The sequence below is a fragment of the Ailuropoda melanoleuca genome, chromosome 14, assembly GCF_002007445.2.
Source record: "Ailuropoda melanoleuca isolate Jingjing chromosome 14, ASM200744v2, whole genome shotgun sequence".
NCBI lineage: Eukaryota > Metazoa > Chordata > Mammalia > Carnivora > Ursidae > Ailuropoda > Ailuropoda melanoleuca.
The window spans coordinates 8,386,550-8,406,073 of record NC_048231.1 but is presented as its reverse complement, the minus strand read 5'-3'; the positions used below and the strand labels follow the sequence as shown (position 1 = coordinate 8,406,073).

At 39.0% G+C, this 19,524-nt stretch overlaps 1 protein-coding gene across 1 annotated transcript; it reads right to left on the bottom strand.

Moving 5' to 3' along the window:
* Nucleotides 1-268: 268 nt before the first annotated feature.
* On the bottom strand, nt 269-15,741 carry CCDC196 (coiled-coil domain containing 196). Its single transcript, XM_011217599.3, has 11 exons — nt 15,585-15,741; nt 13,638-13,841; nt 13,384-13,536; nt 11,923-12,019; nt 11,141-11,191; nt 9,381-9,458; nt 9,095-9,178; nt 8,502-8,561; nt 7,986-8,127; nt 1,281-1,339; nt 269-459 (listed from the first exon to the last, which is right to left on the bottom strand). The coding sequence occupies exons 2-11, from the start codon at nt 13,685-13,687 to the stop codon at nt 340-342; spliced, it is 894 nt and encodes a 297-aa protein (XP_011215901.1). The 5' UTR covers nt 13,688-13,841; nt 15,585-15,741; the 3' UTR covers nt 269-339.
* Between the last annotated feature and the right edge of the window lie 3,783 nt (nt 15,742-19,524).

Below are 19,524 nucleotides of genomic sequence, written 5' to 3'. Positions count from 1 at the left end.
TGTACCTACTTTTGCTTATATGCTAGTGATGGATCTGCCCAGAATAAAACATTCAGAGGTGGAAAGGAACAGGGTTTTATGGACTTGTTAACAATATACAGAGTAGTTTGAATCTAGTCATTTCAAAATCAAGGGCTATCAAAATAATCAGAGACTGTTTTACAATCCCTAAATGACTAAAGTCCTGACATACTTAGGTCAAGGATCTAACCTGCATTCCGCCCAATTTGGTGGGGACATGGTAAACAGCACGAAAGCAAAGGTTTGAGAGATTTTAATGAACACAAATGGCTGTGCCTAGACTTCAAATCTGTCCAAAGCAAATGGAGTGAAAGCCTTCTAATCCTTCAGAGCTTCATCTGGCAGTGACCTCAGAAACAAGAGCCTCCCTCCTACATCATCAAACTGACTTCCTTTAGTTCCTTGTTGTTCTGTGTGGGTCTTTGATCCCAGAATTCTCTACAATATAAGGGAGGAAAAAAACAACAAAAAAAAAACAGCTAAAACATCGAGTGCCCTGGCACTCACTTTGCAGATCCCCTAAAAATATTAAATTAGAATGTACATTAAAAAATAAACTCCAGGGGCGCCTGGGTGGCGCAGTCGTTGAGCGTCTGCCTTCGGCTCAGGGCGTGATCCCGGCGTTATGGGATCGAGCCCCACATCAGGCTCCTCCGCTGGGAGCCTGCTTCTTCCTCTCCCACTCCCCCTGCTTGTGTTCCCTCTCTCGCTGACTGTCTCTGTCAAATAAATAAAATAATAAAAAAAAAAAAATAAAAAAATAAACTCCAGAGGCACCCGGGCGGCTCAGTCGGTTAAGCATCTGCCTTTGGCTCAGGTCATGATCTCGGGGTCCTGGGACAGAGTCCCGAATCGGGCTCCTTGCTCAGTGGGAAGCCTGCTTCTCCCTCTGCCCCCGCCTCTCCCCCCTGCTCATGCTCTTTCTCTCTCAAATAAATAAATAAAATCTTTTTAAAAAAATAAAATAAATAAAATAAAATGAATTCCAGGGGCACCTGGGTGGCTCAGTTTGTTGAGCAGCTGACTCTTGATTTCAGATCAGGTCATGATCTCAGGTCATGGGATCCAGCCCCAGGTAGGGTTCCACACTTAGCAAGGAGTCTGTTGGGGATTCTCTCTCTCCCTCTCCTTCTGCCCCTCCCCCCACTTTCTCTGAAATAAATAAATAAATCTTTAAACAAATAAATAAATTCCAAAAATCTACACCCACTATCTATGCAAGCCTTTAAAATAATTTTGAAAATGAAAGTAATTCTTACCACATTAGATTCACTTTTGCTGGTAGTTATTCTGCCTGTAGTTGTAGTGCTTATAGTTCCTGGTGGGAAACATTAGGAAAATGAAAGCTTTCTTTGAGGAAAAAAAACCAAAACCAAACCTGGTTTTATTCTGAGTTGCAAAGCTACTAACACTCATCACACATTGCACACCATATCATTGCATCACTGTAGGAATGACTCTGGTATAAGTATTAATATGGATTTTCTAACTTGCAGTATTTTAAAAGTTGGAGTGGCAAAACTTTCTCTGCTGAGAGCTCATGTCTCACAGGCAGAAGAAAATCATTTGAGGATTATATGCAAGTAGAAAATTTTATTTGAGAACCTACAAAACTACTTTTAATACAACTTTTAAATGAAGAAATGGGATGATAAATCATATTCATATATATACACCCTCAGGTAATGCAGATACATACTCCATGAAAATAGCCAACTGTGGATAGTGGAGAACAAAAAAAAAAGATAAAGTTGGGAGTGGGGACAAAAAAGGGGAGGCAGAGAGAATGACAGGCATAGGCTGAGACTGAGGAGGAGAAGGGAGCCAATATAAAGGGGAAAAGGAAGAATTGGAGGGTGCTAAACAGGCTCTGTAGTGAGTCTGTCCTAGGTTAGGATTGCCAGGACACCCAGTTAAATTTGGATTTCAATAAAAACCAAATAATTTTTGGTATAAGTATGTTCCATGAAATGTTTGGGACATACTTATACTAAAAAGTCAACTATCTCCAATTCAAATATAACCAAGCATCCTCTTTCTGTTTGTTAAATATGAAAACCCTATCCTAATAATGCTGCTGAATTTCCTAAGTGTGTAATATAAAAAAGTTTGGAAGCTATTGTCACTCACTGAAATAATCATAATATTAAAAAAGGGGGGCGCCTGGGTGGCACAACGGTTAAGCGTCTGCCTTCGGCTCAGGGCGTGATCCCGGCGTTATGGGATCGAGCCCCACATCAGGCTCCTCTGCTGTGAGCCTGCTTCNCTGCTTCTTCCTCTCCCACTCCCCCTGCTTGTGTTCCCTCTCTCGCTGGCTGTCTCTATCTCTGTCAAATAAATAAATAAAATCTTTAAAAAAAAAAAAAAAAGGTACAGTTTATTTTTTTCAACCTTCAGAATTTATATTTAGGAAAGAAGAATTTTATTCTCCCCTGGACTTCTGTGGGGTTTTATTTATTTATTCTTTTTAAAGGTTTTATTTATTTCTCTCAGAGAGAGAGAGAGCACAAGCAGGGGGAGCAGCAGGCAAAGAGAGAAGCAGGCTCCTCCTCGCTGAACAAGGGTCCTGGACCCTGGGATGATGACCTGAGCCTAAGGCAGATGCCTAACCAACTGAGCCACCCAGGTGTCCCTCTGTGGGGTTTTATAGGAAGTAAAAATATGACTTAGTTCAGAAATTAACTTCATAACCTTCTATTAGTTACTATAGTAACTACTACGTAGTACTACTATACCATAAACCTAACTTTGACATTCAAAAGTTTCAAGTTGCCTCAAAGCTTTAAAAAACCCATATTTGAGAGCATTACTATTTATCAAGGACCCAGATTCAAGCTAACTGTGGGTTTCCGCCCCTGCCTTTCAGCCTTTTAACTTAATACTATTATTTTCCTTTCAGCAGCATCTACTGGAGTATATTTCAGCCATCAGGAAGAGTCATGCTAAAGTGAAGTAAAGGTTAAAGCCAGGAAGAATGACTTGCTTTGAATGGAGGGAGTTAGAGAATAAATAAGGTCTCAAGAGTATTCATTTCCCACCTCACTGGGCTTTCATCTGAATTTATAAGTGTAGCAAAATATTCACATCCAACCTTCAGCTTCTTCTCAAAAAAGCTCAAGAAAATGCCAAGAGTATGAGCTTGGTGGGGGGAGGGGGGGAAGAAGGGAAAAAAAGTGTCAGAATCAAATGTCTTATGTCAGTTACCGTGAAGATTCGAAGATAAACTTCTTTAAACTACCAGCAGGCATGATGGGAAATTCAGCTGAATTTAAAGATTACCTCTTGCCTGTACTCTCTAAGATAGGTGGATGCCAAAGGCCACAAACTGTTCTCTTGAGTCTACAGAAGCCAGGGAAGGTCTGTTACACAGCCTGGATCAAACTGTAATTTTACACTGGTGAGAAAGTAAATCCCTTCACATGGGGCCCGTCCCGAGAAGGCACTCACGCGGTGTAAAATGTTTTCCTCTTCTATGAGACTAGGTGAGGCAGTATGCCAAACAGATTAGACTGACAATGGTCATGCTATAACCAGGGCCTCAAGAGAATTGGCAAGTAGGGATTGCTTAAAGTGTAACAAACTAATACTAACACAGGAGTGTGTTTTGCCAATGACATAGTTCACACCACTGCAACACAGCCAACCAGCACACAGGACAGTTGATGTGGGAGGAAGGATTCTTGGCCAAGAGAAGTGGGAGAAAACTTTCCTTTACTTGGAAATGTCCAGAACAGAAAGACCTGTACCTGGATTTGCTGGGAGGTATGTCCAAAACTACATTTCATCTTTTAAGACAGGTTTGTGAAATTCAATTCTTTTGAGACTGGAGGAAAATGAACCGTATCTAGGAACATTTTTAAGTACTTAAATTTCAAAAAAATCACCACCTTGGGGCGCCTGGGTGGCACAGCGGTTAAGCATCTGCCTTCGGTTCAGGGCGTGATCCCAGCGTTATGGGATCGAGCCCCACATCAGGCTCCTCCGCTATGAGCCTGCTTCTTCCTCTCCCACTCCCCCTGCTTGTGTTCCCTCTCTCGCTGGCTGTCTCTCTCTCTGTCAAATAAATAAATAAAATCTTAAAAAAAAAAATTCACCACCTTGTATAATTGCTCAACTCATTTTAAAAGTCAGTGTCCCGATTACCTGATTTATCTGTGGTCGAAAGAAACAGTATTAGACAGGGATTGTGAAGGAAGTGGACAGTAGATGTTTTTGTAATGGAGGGAACTGTAGTTGAAGGAGTAGAATAACAGGTGAGGATTGTACAGCAGAATACTGAGTTTAGTCAGGTCTAACTAAGGCTGCCAGTAATAAACCTCAGTGCAACAGAGCATGGCAGAAAACATCAATAATTTTGTTTTTATTTGATATATAAATGTAGCACATTTTGTCTTAAGGGTAAAAGAAGACCAATCTCTCCCACAGTATATCAGGGTTCCTGAATTAACACTATTTGTGGACTAGAAGCCTGGATGTGATTGGTGCCACCTACTGGGATAAATGCAGAATTACAAACTGTCAACCCATTTTGAACTGTTTTATTACTGACCAAATTACCCTTAGGGAATAGGAGTCTTCATTGGGAGGATTATACATTAAACAGTGATAAGTTTGGATTTAAATCATAGCCTTTAGAGGTGGAAGAGTTAAGACATCCCATACTCTAAAACGGCCGTTTCCTGCACATTCTAGGTGGTGAGCTTTGGATACAGAATCAGAAGCTGGCTTCTCTGAAGGAGTCTCTTGTTTTATGATACTTACCCTACAGAGTCATCGTGAGCATTACACAAAGCCACGTGCTTTCAACATGCTCTATAACATGTTTTCATTGTTTTAGGCAAAGACAAAACAAAACTAAATGACTTTCCCAGGTTATTTAACTGTGTAGCTTCAGAATAAGGCCTGCAACTCATATATCTGACCCTAAATCCAGTGCTTTTTCCATTAAAATACTGTTCCTAAAAATTTGATGGCAAGATGATTTTGAATGGCAACCAAGATAAATTTAGGAGGTGCTACAACACAGCACTAAACACTATGTACATCACAGTGAGAAAATTACTCCCTTTTCAATTCTTCAAATTTGATGACCTCAAGGAGAAAGTCTCAGTTTGTTGCAGGTTTTCTTTAAAACTCCCTACATCTTGCTAATCTCACTGCCTAATAAAGATAAAACAGACCTCAGGCTTTAACATCTGGTTGAAACATTAAAATTTTGTTTTTCAGTATCCTTATTAAGTTTACTTTCGATTATGGAAAGCTATATTGGTTTTTCATTGAAAACAGTACTATTAATTTTATTTCCCAAGAATGCATTTCAGAAATTGAAGAAGTCGATCTAAAAAGAATATATTGAAAACAACAGACCAAGTGACACAGAAATTGGGAAACATGAGCACCACAAAAGTGCCTCCCTATCATATGACTGTTGGTAATGATATCTTAACATAATTACTTTAAAAATCCCTCTGTGAAGAAAACTAATGTTTCTTTTGTTTTCTTTTCAATAGTCAAACAAATAGGTCAACATAACCAAAATCCGAGACTAAGATTTCAGATCCACTTAAGCTCAAACAAACCCAAAGATTTTGTATATGTGTGTGCTAGAAAATGAAACTGGCCTAAAATCAGTGTTCAGTGAATGCACAATCAATAAAACCCAGGAACAGTGGGTCACACATGCCTGTGGCTACTTTCATTGGTGGTTAACTGGAAATTTAGTGCCCTATCATTTAATTCTCCAGAAGCATAAAAGGAGAGAAGAGAAAACAGAGTACTGATCTGTGGGCTGTCCTTGTCTGAATTTCAAAGATCCAATGTTCTGCAAGCAAGGGAAAAAAGAAATCTCCTAAGGTGATTGAATCGAATGGAACCCTTTTCGAATTGAATGGAACTATTTACTAATCTTGGCTGGATTTGAATCTGGAGCTAAAAGATTTTTAACTCCTTGCTCTAAGATCCCTCAAGATGACTTTCAGCTAATTTTAAACAAAGTAAAACAAGGATCTGTCCTCCTTCTATGCTCCTCTCCTCCAGCTTTTTAATTTATAACTTAATGACTTATTATTGCTTCTGATTGTGTTCTAGGTTTTTATGTGAGAAGACAATCTCAAGCTTTCTGCTATCCAATTCTAATCAAAACAACAGTTAAAAGAAAAAATATAAGTGGGAGGCACATGGCTGGCTCAGTCCATACAGCATGTGACTCTTGATCTCCGGGTCATGAGTTCGAGCCCCACACTGAGTGTAGAGTTTACTTAAATATAAAATCTTAAAAAAAAAAAAGAAAAAGAAAGAAAAAGAAAAAACATGAGTGGAACATTGGCTAAAGGATGGGTAGTTGATCCAGCCTTCTAGATTTTGTAAATTTTATGTATGAGTCAAGTCAGACTGACAGTGCTATGTACCTGGACCAAATCATCTTGAACTGACCCACTGCTTCTTAAAAATTTCAAATTAATATTTTGATTAGATTGGGGTGCCTGGGTGGCACAACGGTTAAGCGTCTGCCTTCGGCTCAGGGCGTGATCCCAGCATTATGGGATCGAGCCCCACATCAGGCTCCTCTGCTCTGAGCCTGCTTCTTCACTCCCACTCCCCCTGCTTGTGTTCCCTCTCTCGCTGGCTGTCTCTGTCTCTGTCAAATAAATAAATAAAATCTTTAAAAAAAAATATTTTGATTAGATTGTGCCAACAAAAAGATAAGAAACAGCCTAGAAAATTTAGATTCTGAATTCATTTTAGAAATATTATTGAGGGCATAAGCTACTATAACACATATAGAATGTCCAGGAGTCTCTCTGGTTTCAGTATTAGTAAAAGCTGTATTTCTGGAGCAATTCGTTTATTGTTATTTTGTGGACACCGTAAATCCATGTTTCTTTTTCTGGGAAATCCAGAACCAAGTTGAAGCCTGCTTCTACCAACTACATAGTACTTTCATGTACTTTCATGTATTTACCTGGCTTCAACTTATTTTCCCTTTGGCTTGATTTACTCATCTGTTTATTTAATCTTAGGTGCTGTGTGTGATTTTATCAGCTGTTCAAGCCCTTTATGGAATAAGATTGAGAAGAAATTAGAGATATACAGGTGCACCTGGTTGGTTCCGTTGGTTAAGGGTCTGCCTGCCTTCGGCTCAGGTCATGATCCCTGGGTCTTGGGATGGAGCCCTGCATTGTGCTCACTGCCCGGCAGGGAGTCTGCTTCTTCCCCTCCTTCCCCCCCACTCGTGCTCACTCAAGCTCTTGCTCTCTCTCTAAAATGAATAAATTTTTTTAAAAATCTAAAAAAAAAAAAAGAAATGAGAGATATACATACTGACACTGTTACTGATAAAAATTGTCATTCCCTAACCATGATTTCTCATTGCATGCGTTTTCTTTAAAATATAGAGTTCAGATTCATAGATCCCTGAAAATTTAAGAACTCTTTCTTCTGCCCCTCAGAAGCCATTCCTTTATTTTTTTATGGTAAACTATACAATTTCCTCTAATGATGTAATAAATTCCTTGGGGGGAAACGCTGAAAATCTCAGAGGAATATCTGGATTGGTGAAACTCATGACCATTGTCAGTAGTCTATCTCTTTGACCGTCTGTTCTGAAGTAGCAGAGTCTATTCCAACAAGATTCATGAGATCAAACTACAATAATTCCTAAGAAAGGGGTGCAAGTGGGGAGGAAACTAATATTTTATCAGGTGCCAACCTTGTACCAACTACGTATCCTAAGTACCTAATATGTAACTTAGTCTTTACAAAAGAAAATTTCATTTCCTCCAGAGGAATCCTTACTTTACAAGAGCTCTGAGCAATAGTAATGACAGCGATAAAATTTATTAGATCACTACTAACATTTAACTTACGGTGTGCCAGGCATTGTGTTGATCACTTCATAAGTAATGGAATTTTCACTATAAAATAAAATAAAACCTCAAACTGTGTACCTATGATACTCCACCTACCTCGGGACCCAGGAAGATTAAAATATGCTTGCTTTGGTTCCAAATTCTGCTGTAAGTATATGGATATTTTCAAGTCATTGGCCTTCTGGTAGTTCTTCAAGGCTTCAATTCTCAGCTCAATCACTTTGCCATTAAAGTCATTCTACAAGACAACATTTTCAAAACTACTCATATAGTACTGGCTTCTCTAAAGCTCCTGTAACCTGATCTTTCTGACTCAGAAGTTTAAAATCATCACATCACGTCCAGTCTTTAAAGTTGGGCAGAAAGTATTTGTGATTCTTCCCCCATTTCAAATAGAAGTAAATCAAGACTATAGGGGAAAAAAGGTGTTTAAGTTTTTCAAGGTGAAGCTGGAGACAGGTCTCTGCAGCTATCTCCCCACAAAACATTTTCTTTTAGAAGGATAATTGGTAATCCAGGTGAGGGAATTGGGATGAATATTATGAAACTAAAAGACTTAATATTGCCTGAATGAAATTGTATCCCATGTCCAACCTTGAGAGATCTTAGTACCTGAGGGATGTTGGCTTGTTCCTGGTGCCTGACCCATTCCATTTTCCTCTGTTGCTTCTCCTGGTGGAAGAAAGAGCCTCTGGGTGACAAAGTAAATTGAGATCAGAAATCAGTGTTCTCAATACACTACAAAGACTTTATAGCAAAAATACAGTATCATAGACTCACTAATAAATTGGTTTCAACTCTTTAGTCCCTTTAGCGAGGTCTCACCTGTAGAATCCATGCTCCAAAAGCAAAAGCTAAATGAATAGAATCATTTTCTATGAATAAGTTTGTATTGGGGAGATTAGATACAAGCATAATAATGTAAATAAATGTTCAAAATAACTTAGTTATTATTTTGACATCACATAGTTATTGTGGAGTTGTCATTGTTGGTATAGTTTCCTCTTACTTTGCCCTCACTAACATGACTTCCCAGAAACTTGCAGTGCCATTCTGACTCAAATATAATACCCCAAGGGAACCAGATCTCCTATAAAATTTGTATCAGTTCAGAAGCACATTGTAGTTTAGACAGGTTACTGCTACTTTAAAATTTTTAATCTGTCAGCTCTAAAAGTTACTCCCATTCAGAAAGATCACACTACCTTCCTTTTCTCCTTCACTTTCTCTGCACATGATGTCTCCAGTTCATTTCTGGTCTTCCTAGGTGATGAGGGGGTTTGGGGAACCTGGGATAAAAGAAGAGGGGTAAAGGAATAGCAGGTCCCAGAAAAGAAGAGCAATGTCTCATTAGACAGTAAATCCAACATAACCTAAAGGCCCAAATCCCAACTGTCTGCCTACCCAAATTAGCCCTGATTGTCAACAGACTGTTTCCAACGATGTGGCATCAACAACCTTGAAATCCTAAATACTATATAGTCCACTTGCCTTCCCGTCCTGCAAGTCTGCTTTGTTTTTTATCTGCGGTGCTTTCTGTTGGCCACCGAGTTCTTCTGTGTCGAATGTCTGTAGAGAGACATTTTGGCAAAGCTTTAAATTAGTGGGAATTAGTGAGGGAAGTGGAAAACCAACCTAAGTCAAGACTTTTGGTTTCTGCCAGTCAGCAACCTGTCAGGGTTCAACATGAAAAGCATGCTACCAAATGGGATTCAAAATGGAACAAGATCTTCCATTCGGTCTCAAGTGTGGCTTATAATAATAAAACCTATTAACTGTACCCTTATTATATGCCATCACTACTGTAAGCTACTTACTCAGTACTCTACTGATTTACAATACTCTACTATATTATCAACTTTCTTGTTTAATTGTCATAGGACTATTGTTATTTCCATTTTATAAATGAGAAAAGAGATTTTGAGAAGCTAAGTCATTTGTTTAGAAGAGTACAGAGCTGGAGTTTGAACCAGATCTTGTGGACTCAGAAGTCTATGTTCTTAACCACTGGGCCTACTGTTCTTCTCTTTCCATTGCTCACTGTCTAAAATTATGGGTAGGGAAAGCCCATCACAAGCTAATATATGTGGACATCTCTAACAAAAAATCTTTTGGGAGTTTTGGAGAAGCTGGATTTTGATAGAGGAATTGCGCTGGCACATTTCCTATCACAAGGACTCAAAAACTCAAGAACTAAAACTGGCAATTCATAGAACTGATCTGTAGCTGCTTCAGAGAAGTGGGAGCAGATCTCAGGTCAAGATGCAGGGCTTGATGGTATCCTGATGATGTGTGGAAAGGTCAGATGAAAAAAACAGTCAGAGATCACACCACACACTGTTTATATCGCAAGACACAATCTGTTCTTCTAACTTTATAGTCTCTGAAAAAGCACACAGATCTCAAGGACTTAGTCCACAAAGCAATTTCCACCCCCCACATGGTTTCCCAGCAAAAGGCCCTACTGTTGTATTTTAAACAATGAAGTGATTGTTGCAAATTCATAGGAGAATTAGAATTATATATTCATACATTCATTCATTCAACTTACAGTTATTGACTGTCTTCTATGTTCCAAGCATTGTGCTACATGCTAGGGATTCAGAGATGAACAAAGCAATCAAGAAACTGGAGGAGGTTGTATTCCAGAGGGGGTCAGGGAGACAAGAAACAAGTAAAATTATAATAATAAAAAAGTAAAAATAATAAGCTTAATTACAAAGAATGCTATGGAGGACATGAACAGAGTTCTAAAATAGAAAGTAGGGGAGGGGTGCCCTATTTTAGATGGAGTGAACAAGGAGGTCCTCCCTGAAAAGTGACATTTAAGCAGAGACCTGAAGGATGAGAATGAGCCAATCAAAAGAAAATAGTATTACAAGCCAGGGATAAAGCAAGAACAAAAGCCTTGAGATAGGAAAGGTCTTGGTATGTTTAAGAATCCACAAGGAGGCCAGTGTGATGGTTGCATAGAAAGTAAGGAGAGGACTTTGAGAGGAGAGAGGTAGGCAAGAGCCATTTTTTTTTTTTTTGCCACAATAAGAAGCACCTATAAATGGTTTCCATAAGGAAAGTGACACGATTTGATTGTTTCAAAAGTATCACTTTGGCTGCTGTGCAAAGGATGGATGGGAATGAGGCATGGGTGGAAGTAGGGACATGACAAAATGAGAATGGGGACAAGAGGAAAGGGAAGGTCTTTGCATTAGGGGCTGTAAGACAATACTATCAAGAGATCCTTAGAGGCACACCTTGTTCCATAGCATCTCCATTTCCTTCCGAAGCATCTTGTTTTTCCTTTCCTGTTGGAGGGGGAGAAAACCAAACAAACAGAAACGTGTTTGTCCAGTCATTAAAGTGAAGTTGGAAGAAATTATTAAGTAATGAGGGGAAAGGGATGGGGATGCAGGTATATAGCAAACCATAGAGGAAGGCAATAAATAGGTCTAGCCCAAAATCCAGGAACATGAGAGATGAGTCTGATGATGACGATAGTACAAAAATAATAACAATTTTGAATAGTAACTATAATTATGGTAATTATAATACGATATCAACAGAAATGAGTTCCTCACACAACACTTAAGACGTTCCGAGCATATGGCAATTTCTCTGGGGCGTAGACCACTAATTTCTAATTTTTTAAGATCTTTTACCTTGTTGGTTTTTAAAAATCTTATGAGTCTCCCAGAGCAAACTATTTCTTTTATTTTACTTTGGTATTTTCTATTCTTTATGAAATGTGAAGGGTTAATATGCTCGTACTACTAACCCCTAGGTGAAAAGTTTTTAAAAGTCATTGGGGGCACCTGGGTGGCACAGCGGTTAAAAGTCAAAGAAATAGAATTTTTGCTAGTTAGTCCTGTGTCTGACCAACATTTCATCTGACTCCTTTCTAGATCAAGGAGATATGAGTATCGGAGCCTTACATGCTAGAGAGGAGCTCTCTGTCTTTCCTTCCACATCTGATGATAGCAATTGAATTGAGCCTTGTTCAGGAGTCCATTCCTTGGAGTGCCCACCAACCTCTTACCAGATTCTGTTTCATCTCCTCTGCTTCCTTAATGAGCTCTATGACTGAGGGTTCTTCACTCGCCTTCCCTGCCATGATCTGCCTCATGATCTGCAGACTGGAAGGAAGAGAAAGACATCACAAAACATAATATTTCCTAAAGAGTAATATTAATATTCTGTAAGCAGTCAGAATGTACGCTACCATGGGAATGAGATGGGTGCTAAAAATTACAGGAGTTACGGAATTCCTTCTGGACATAGAAGGTCTCTATAGGATGATTTCATCCCCAATCAACATTTGCCTCAGCCATGTGCTTTATAATGAATTCTGTGTTCAATAATGCTCAAAACTTAGGTCTCCAGCAGGCAATGAGGCTCTTCCTCACCCCTTCAGAAAAATGTTTTGGTATATGGCTTTTGAAGTAGAAAGGATGATTTTGCCCCTGTGAAGAAGGAGGTCAAAGAATCTGCTGTCTTCAGCATAAATCCCAGAATTATGCCCTACTCCATCTCTGTTTGTATTGCTTCTCTGTATAAAAGACATTTGAGTTAGCTGGGGTAACCCCTTATACCCTTCTGGTAGCTCCTAACATACAAAGCCTCAAGAAGTTTCTAACAAAATCTGAATCAATACCAAGTAAGTCAAACACTCTCTATTCTTTAAAGGCATTAATTTATATTTATGTTTATCACACTTTTTCCTCCTTAATTTTAAGTAGAGAAGCAAACCTTTGTGTTCTCTTGCCCTAAGAGAAGTTTGTTTCTACATCGTAAGCTGCTGGTGCTTGACCACAACTTTCTGCCTGGCTTTTGTTCTCCAAAAGTCTGAGCTCCCTGAGATGCTCAGTAAGGGTAGAGGATGAAGGTAGACCCATTAAGGTGAGATTATCTTACAGTAAGGGGAGAGGATGAAGGCAGACCCATTAAGGTGAGATTATCTTACAGTAAGGGGAGAGGATGAAGGTAGACCCATTAAGGTAAGATTATCAAACAGAGTTGGTGGATCCCAAGAACAGTGAGTGCCCTAGATAAGAGTTGCGACTTTATCTGGCTAGTATATTTAGAGAAGCCAGACCCTAAATCCAGAGGACTCCTTGGCCCAGAAGATTTTTTTTTATTTCACTGCTTGGCTTGGTAAGAACAGAGTCATCCATCCTAAAGTGATTCCACAAACATGAATAAGGAGCTATCAGTGTAACCATGATAGACTGAAATACTAAAGGCTCTTCTCTGTTTCCTGGGTGGGCAACCTAGGGAAGAAGAGTAGTAACTGTAGCCCCTTGATATGAAGGCTGAGTCATATTTAATTTTACTAAAAGAAAACAAAGGATTATTTGCCACTGATTTGGTTACAAATTCTTTACCTACTATAGCTAAATGTCTAAACCTTTTTTAAAATGTAAATAATCATTGTTAATCCTCTGGATTAAAGTTCTCCAGCCTTTTCCCCTCTAGGAAATCCTGAATAGAGAGCCCTTACCTCCTTTGTTTTTCCTCCAAGTTAGACATCAACTTCTGGAATAAGAGATTGTTCTTATCTTCAAGAGGTTTTAACATCTCTAGCAGTTCCTGCTTCCTTAGCTTTAAGTCCTCATTCAATTCCTTCAAGTAGTTGTCATCTATTTTGGAACATCTGTGGGAAGAGTAATATCTCCCTTTAGCTTAAGTTAATAATAGATACCCTCCTTTTCCCTCTGGATAGTTACCACTTGGCATCTTCTATCCATGACTCACCTTGTTTTTGAGGGCAAGTAAGATCCTGAAGGGTTTGAACCACTTGTCATCTTGAAGGGAAATTTCTACTCTAAGGATAGAGAGGTCTTCTTGGAAATATGCGCCTTCTTGTTCCATTCAGTTAAGTCATCATTTTTCTGCTGCTGTTCTTGAAAGTCTTGTTGCATTGGACTGATTTTAGCTACAGCTTGAGTCACAATGACCCTAAGACCACAGAATAAACAGGTCTTTTAAGTATCTCCAACATCCATGACAGCTTGTTGAATGAAAATGCTATTAGACACATTTGATCAATTCTTGCCTTAGCTTTAACCAATGCCCAATATTTTATTCTGAAGTTTTTGAATGGGATCGAATCAGAACATATCTATATTATGAAATTCCTAGAAAATGGTGGCTGGTCAAAATTAACTCATGAACACCATCTCCCATGGCAATTAACCTACATGAAATATCTACTACCTATAGGACAAAGTGCCAGATTCTGTGAGTAAGGAAAAGACAAATACAAAGCATCTACCTTCTGAGGGTCTTAGGAGAAGGAGAGAAAATCTCTAAGAGACATTTTTGAAAAATAAGAGGCCAAACTGGCAAATATAAGGTATGGGTATAATATTAATATATGAGCCAATTGTCATTATTTTCCTATCTTTAAAGCTTGATATATTACAGTGGCAAAGAAGAATAATATTGGGCACATAGCAAGAGAATATAATTTGTGAAAAATCCATTCTGTCGAGTATGTCCTTCCACAGCCAGGCTTTTTCCTGAGAGGCTGTAATTCTACCCTTACTTCCAGATTCTGATTCTGCCCCCATTTTTCTTTCCTTGCTAGAATCCCATTTCTCTTAGACCTTAAGATCTTCTGTCTTAATCTATGTAACTTAGTGAGCAGAAAATAACTCAAAGAGTTACACATTTGTTTCTTCAGGCCCTTTAAAAACAGTTTTAGGGCAGTATTTTTAGTAAGGCTCTCAAATGTGAATTAAGTCATGTCAATTTCAAGTATTAACTGAGCATTTCTGGGCATCTTTCAGGAACATCCTCCAAAGAAACTTAACCTCTTCGTGTTTTGGGAAACCTTAAAGGCCGACTATGTAGTGGAAATAACACAAGATTTAGTTTGTCAGATCTTGGTTTGAATCTTGGCTTCAATGGGAGAAGGGAGCTGACTGGGAACAAGTTAACCAAATTCTCTGAGCCTTAGGTCTCACTTTTGTAGAAATGAGAATGGGAAACAAAAAGATTTGAATGAGAATTAAATGTAATATTATATGAAGATCTTGTCTCATGTCAGGTATTCACTTTTTAGTGTGGTTTTGGTTGGTTTGGGTTTGGGGATTGTATAATGTCCTAAGTAATAAAAAATACAAAAAAGCTGATTGATATGAGGCTAATGAAGCTTAAACTTCAAAGCCCTTCATCTTTACAGACTTCTCTCAAAGGCCACGTGCCTCATTTCATATCCATACTTTTGTATTCTTATTTAGAAAGACAGAACTTCCCAAATTATATACACTTCAGGGTTCCAGAAAACTCTGGATCTGCCCCTGGTTGGATCTGATACATATCTCTTATAAGTATCTCTTCTGGCAAAACTTCTCTTTAGGCAGTCTCAACAAATACTTTTTCTACAGCAAATATGTGTCACTTGTAAGTTATGTAAGCTGGAACACAATATAATTCACACTGGCTGTCCTAGGAGTTCTCATGAATAGCTTGGATTGAACGAGGGTGAGCGAACTCCACACAGTTAAAAGAAGGAACTAGGTGGACTAATTATTATTAGTTTTTTAGACTGTAGATATAGGTGGTAGCAAATAGTAGAGAACAAAACTGGCATTGATACTAAAGCATGGCCTCTTTAAATTTCAGTCTTGACATTTGGTTGGCAGAATAATGCTAGAATTTTAAAACACTTAGTGAGCACATAGCATCCCGACTCACCTTCCTTCGTGTCCTTGCTTGCAAAGGATCGTTGGGGGAAGAACATTTGCTATTCTGATGTGGTCTTTTCTGTAGCCAATCAGCACCTTTCATTCGTTAACATTCCAATGCCTGTTTCTTCAACTTGGAATGTGACTTTCAAGAAGAGTATTTGTCCAGGGCGCCTGGGTGGCTCAGTCCTTAAGTGTCTGCCTTTGGCTCAGGGCATGATCCTAGTGTTCTGGGCGTTCTGGGATTGAGCCCCACATCAGGCTCCTCCACTGGGAGCCTGCTTCTTCCTCTCCCACTCCCCCTGCTTGTGTTCCCTCTCTCACTGGCTGTCTCTATCTCTGTCAAATAAATAAATAAAATATTTTAAAAAAAAAAAAAGAGTATTTGTCCTCTAATAATGTATATAGGCTTTATAATAAACAACTTAAAATCTAAAACTAGTATTGAATGGGGATAATTGATAGACTACATTATCTCTGGGACAGAGGTAGGGAGGGTGAAGGTATGGATGACCACTAGAAGTGGAAAGGAGGGGGCACTGGTGGCTCTGTTGGTCAAGCATCCACCTTAGGCTCAGGTCCTGGGATCCAGCCCCACATTGGGCCTGCCACTCTGCCTGTTTGTGCACATGCTCTCTCTCTCTCTCTGTCAAATAAATAAATAAAATCTTTATTAAAAAAAAGAAGAAGAAGTGGAAAGGAGGGAAGCTGAACACTGATTTTTCCTGCACTAGAAACTTAGGTCATCTGTTGATTGAGGAAGCATGGTGGGAAACCTGGGAAGCGCAATGACTTGAGGTTTGGAATAGCACCTGAGCAGTGAAAAAGGAAGCCAACCAGGCAAGAGTAAGAGGATCGCCAAGTAGTGCTAAAGGTCAAGGTGAGTTTGGGAGTTGCAGATTTGTCAAGGCATGAATCAGCAGTCATACAATTTCTCCAGCAGTACTTGGCAAGCTAGAAGCAATAGTAGGGAGAACAGATGGTTGTTTGACTCTGAGCTGCGACTTGGCAGAATGGATAAGCAGAAGTTCAAGGAGTTAAGGGAGCTGAGCATGCTGGTAAGAGGATCCATCAAGGAGAGGGTGGATCATGCCATTCTGGCTATGCAGGGAGGAAAATGAAGAGCCGGAGCTAGGAGGGGAAACCAGGAAGGGGTTGAATTTAAGGAGTCTAAGGTAGAAGAACAGGAGGTTATGGTCAGTGAACATACTTCTTATGAAAGAACTTGAGGAAACTCACCAACGTTTAGATAAATTACAGTAGCAAATCATAAGTTTTTTTCTGCAGTAAACATTGTTTCTTTGTCACTGCATAATATCCACTGAAATTCATATGGTACCTCAAAATAGCCCTTATTACAAGCTATTCACGATGACCTCATCCAACATTATAGCATTTGATTTTAGTATCTGTTAAAAAAAAAGCGTGATTGCTCTATAATTAGAAAACTCAGAGCAGTAACATTTTAGTGTTGTTTTACCAGTAAAAAATCAGATTAGTCTAATTAAGCCAGGTCTCCAAGAGTAGAGGCAATTATTTTCATATTAAGGGAAAAAAGTGAGAGAGAAAGCTTTCCTATCCTCCCCTCCCTCAGTTTTGGTTGTGGCAACAAATTACAGAATTCCTCAGGGAGGAAACAGGAGGACCTTCTGGTTCTTTCTGACCCAGAGCCAGCTCAATCCTTGAAGACATTGTAAGAATTTCATTAACTAAAATAAGGAGAGGTGTGTTGGCAAAATCATAAGCAAAACTCGTAGGCTTCTAAAGATCACGCACATCTCCCTGTGCTGGCTGTTGGAACCACTTTGTTGTCTGTTACCTCTCCGTAGCTGCCCCAAGCTAGGCCGCATCTACATTTGGAGTGAATCCCGGTAGTTAGGAAGGTTGAGATACATTTCAGGACTCTTGAATTCCCTGCGTTATTTTTGAGATCTTGAAAGTGATGCATTCTCTCAGTGTGTCCAGATTCTTAGTACAATGGTCTTCAAACTGAGGTATGTGAACTTTCACAAAAGCATTTCAAGAAATGAGGAAACGCGGCTGGTTTTCATGGAGTCTTTTGCTGGATCCTCAATTTCCACAAGTACTCTTTACTAAAACGGTTCTGCTTGCAAATGCCCCTCGGCCACTCTCCCCACCTCCTTTTTCTTAATCACATTTTGCCCTCTTGTTAAAATGGAATGCCTTTCAACCATCTGAAATCTTACTTGGGTGACTTGAAGTAAGAGAAACAATCTTACTTCAGTGATTTGCTCTGGGGATGTGTTTTAAAAACCTCTAGCGCATTAAATTAACCACAATTCAAAATGTTGGTGTTGGGGTTCAAGAGAGAGCATGATTTTAATGATTGGATTACACATTATTTTGCAGGTCAGGTGGTTTCCAATTCTTTGCTTTCAACAAAATTGAAGGATGACCTAATCAAATTGTCAGCTTAAATTTATTACAAATGAGATTTGATGATAAATTACTATATGGGTTTGGCTTATAATTCAGAAAAGTTCAAAGATTTCAGTGACGCTGCTATAACAGAACACCTTCCATTCCCAACTACTTTTTTGTGCAAGCAAATTTTCTCAGTGAGTATCGTATGTAAAGCAAATAATATAAATAAAATTGATGCTGAAGCCTGTATTATTCTAGTGGTAAGTAATATTCACCTATAAACATGTGAACTAAGTGGGGGGGAGAGGACAGTCTACCCATCAATTAATATAAGCACTTCCAAAATAACTTATTATACTTAAAATTATTTATGAAAAAAATTTTTCTTAGTTTTGTATTGCTAATAATTATAATGCTAATGCAATTCTGAAAAAAATCTTAAGGTTACAGGAAATAAAACAAAATTTCAAAATTATATACACATTTTGCAGAGAAGTATAATAAGGTGATTCAGAAAAAGTCTTTGGGGGCACCTGGGTGGCTCAGTCGGTTGAGGCCCCTGCCTCTGGCTTAGGTCATGATCCTAGGGTCCTGGGATGGAGCCCCAGGGAGGGCTCCCTGCTCAGTGGGGAGTCTGCTTCTCTCTCTTTCCCTCCCCCCTGCCTGTGCTCTCTCTTGCTGTCACTCTCTCCCTCAAATAAATAATCTTAAAAAAAAAAAGTCTTCCAAGCATAAAATACTTTACTTTGCACTTGAATAAAATTCTGTGGGAGAAATGGGATGGAAACATGAGTTCAAGGAAAAAAATATAAAAATTTTGACTGCTAAAGAAGGGCTTATTCATGGTTTTAGATGTTATTGGATATGGGTTTTTAAGATTAATTGCATACATTTTAAAGTGATATAAAATATTTATTTGAAAATGTCAATATTACAATATAAAAGAAATTACGTTTTCTTGTAACTGCCTAAACTTACAATAACAAATTTTAGATGTCAACCTGAAAACACACGAAATGATACAAAACATGTGAAAATTCTTTTAGAACATGGAAGCAAAAAAAAAGAAAAGAAAAGAAAAGAAAAGTCTAAAGACCAGTGCTCTAGGGCAGTGGTTCTAGGCTCTGACGTATTTAAGAATGCCCTGGGAAACTTGTAAAATATGCAGATTTCCAGGCTCATCCCCAGAGATTGCTACTCTGCAGATCTGCAGAACATGTGGTTTTAATAGGCATTCCCTGGTTATTCTGATGTGTGGCCTGTGGACTGGGCTTTGAGAAATACCACTTCAAGACTTCTCTGATCACAGTGCATCAGCGGAAGGCCACTACTAGAGCTGTTTCTTTTCTGGGCGATCTGTAAAACTGCCTCCTCTGAGTCATAGTTCGTGTCACACCTTCACCTTTCACTTGGGATGCCCTGAGAAAATTTTATGAAGGCTTCCTGCATTTGTACAGAGAATTATCCAAGACATCATTCGATCACATCTCCCTGGCCACCACCCCTGCCCACAGGTTACCACAAATCATACATTCCTTTCAGAATTTGGTACTAAAGAAAGTGTT

Coding starts and splice junctions, on each gene's coding strand:
- CCDC196 (XM_011217599.3), bottom strand. CDS start 13,687: ATGACAAGTGGTTCAAACCCTTCAGGATCTTACTTGCCCTCAAAAACA. Junction 8,562..9,094: donor AAGTGAAGGAGAAAAGGAAG/GTAGTGTGATCT, acceptor TTCTTCCACCAG/GAGAAGCAACAGAGGAAAAT. Junction 8,128..8,501: donor AACAAGCCAACATCCCTCAG/GTACTAAGATCT, acceptor GTTGTCTTGTAG/AATGACTTTAATGGCAAAGT.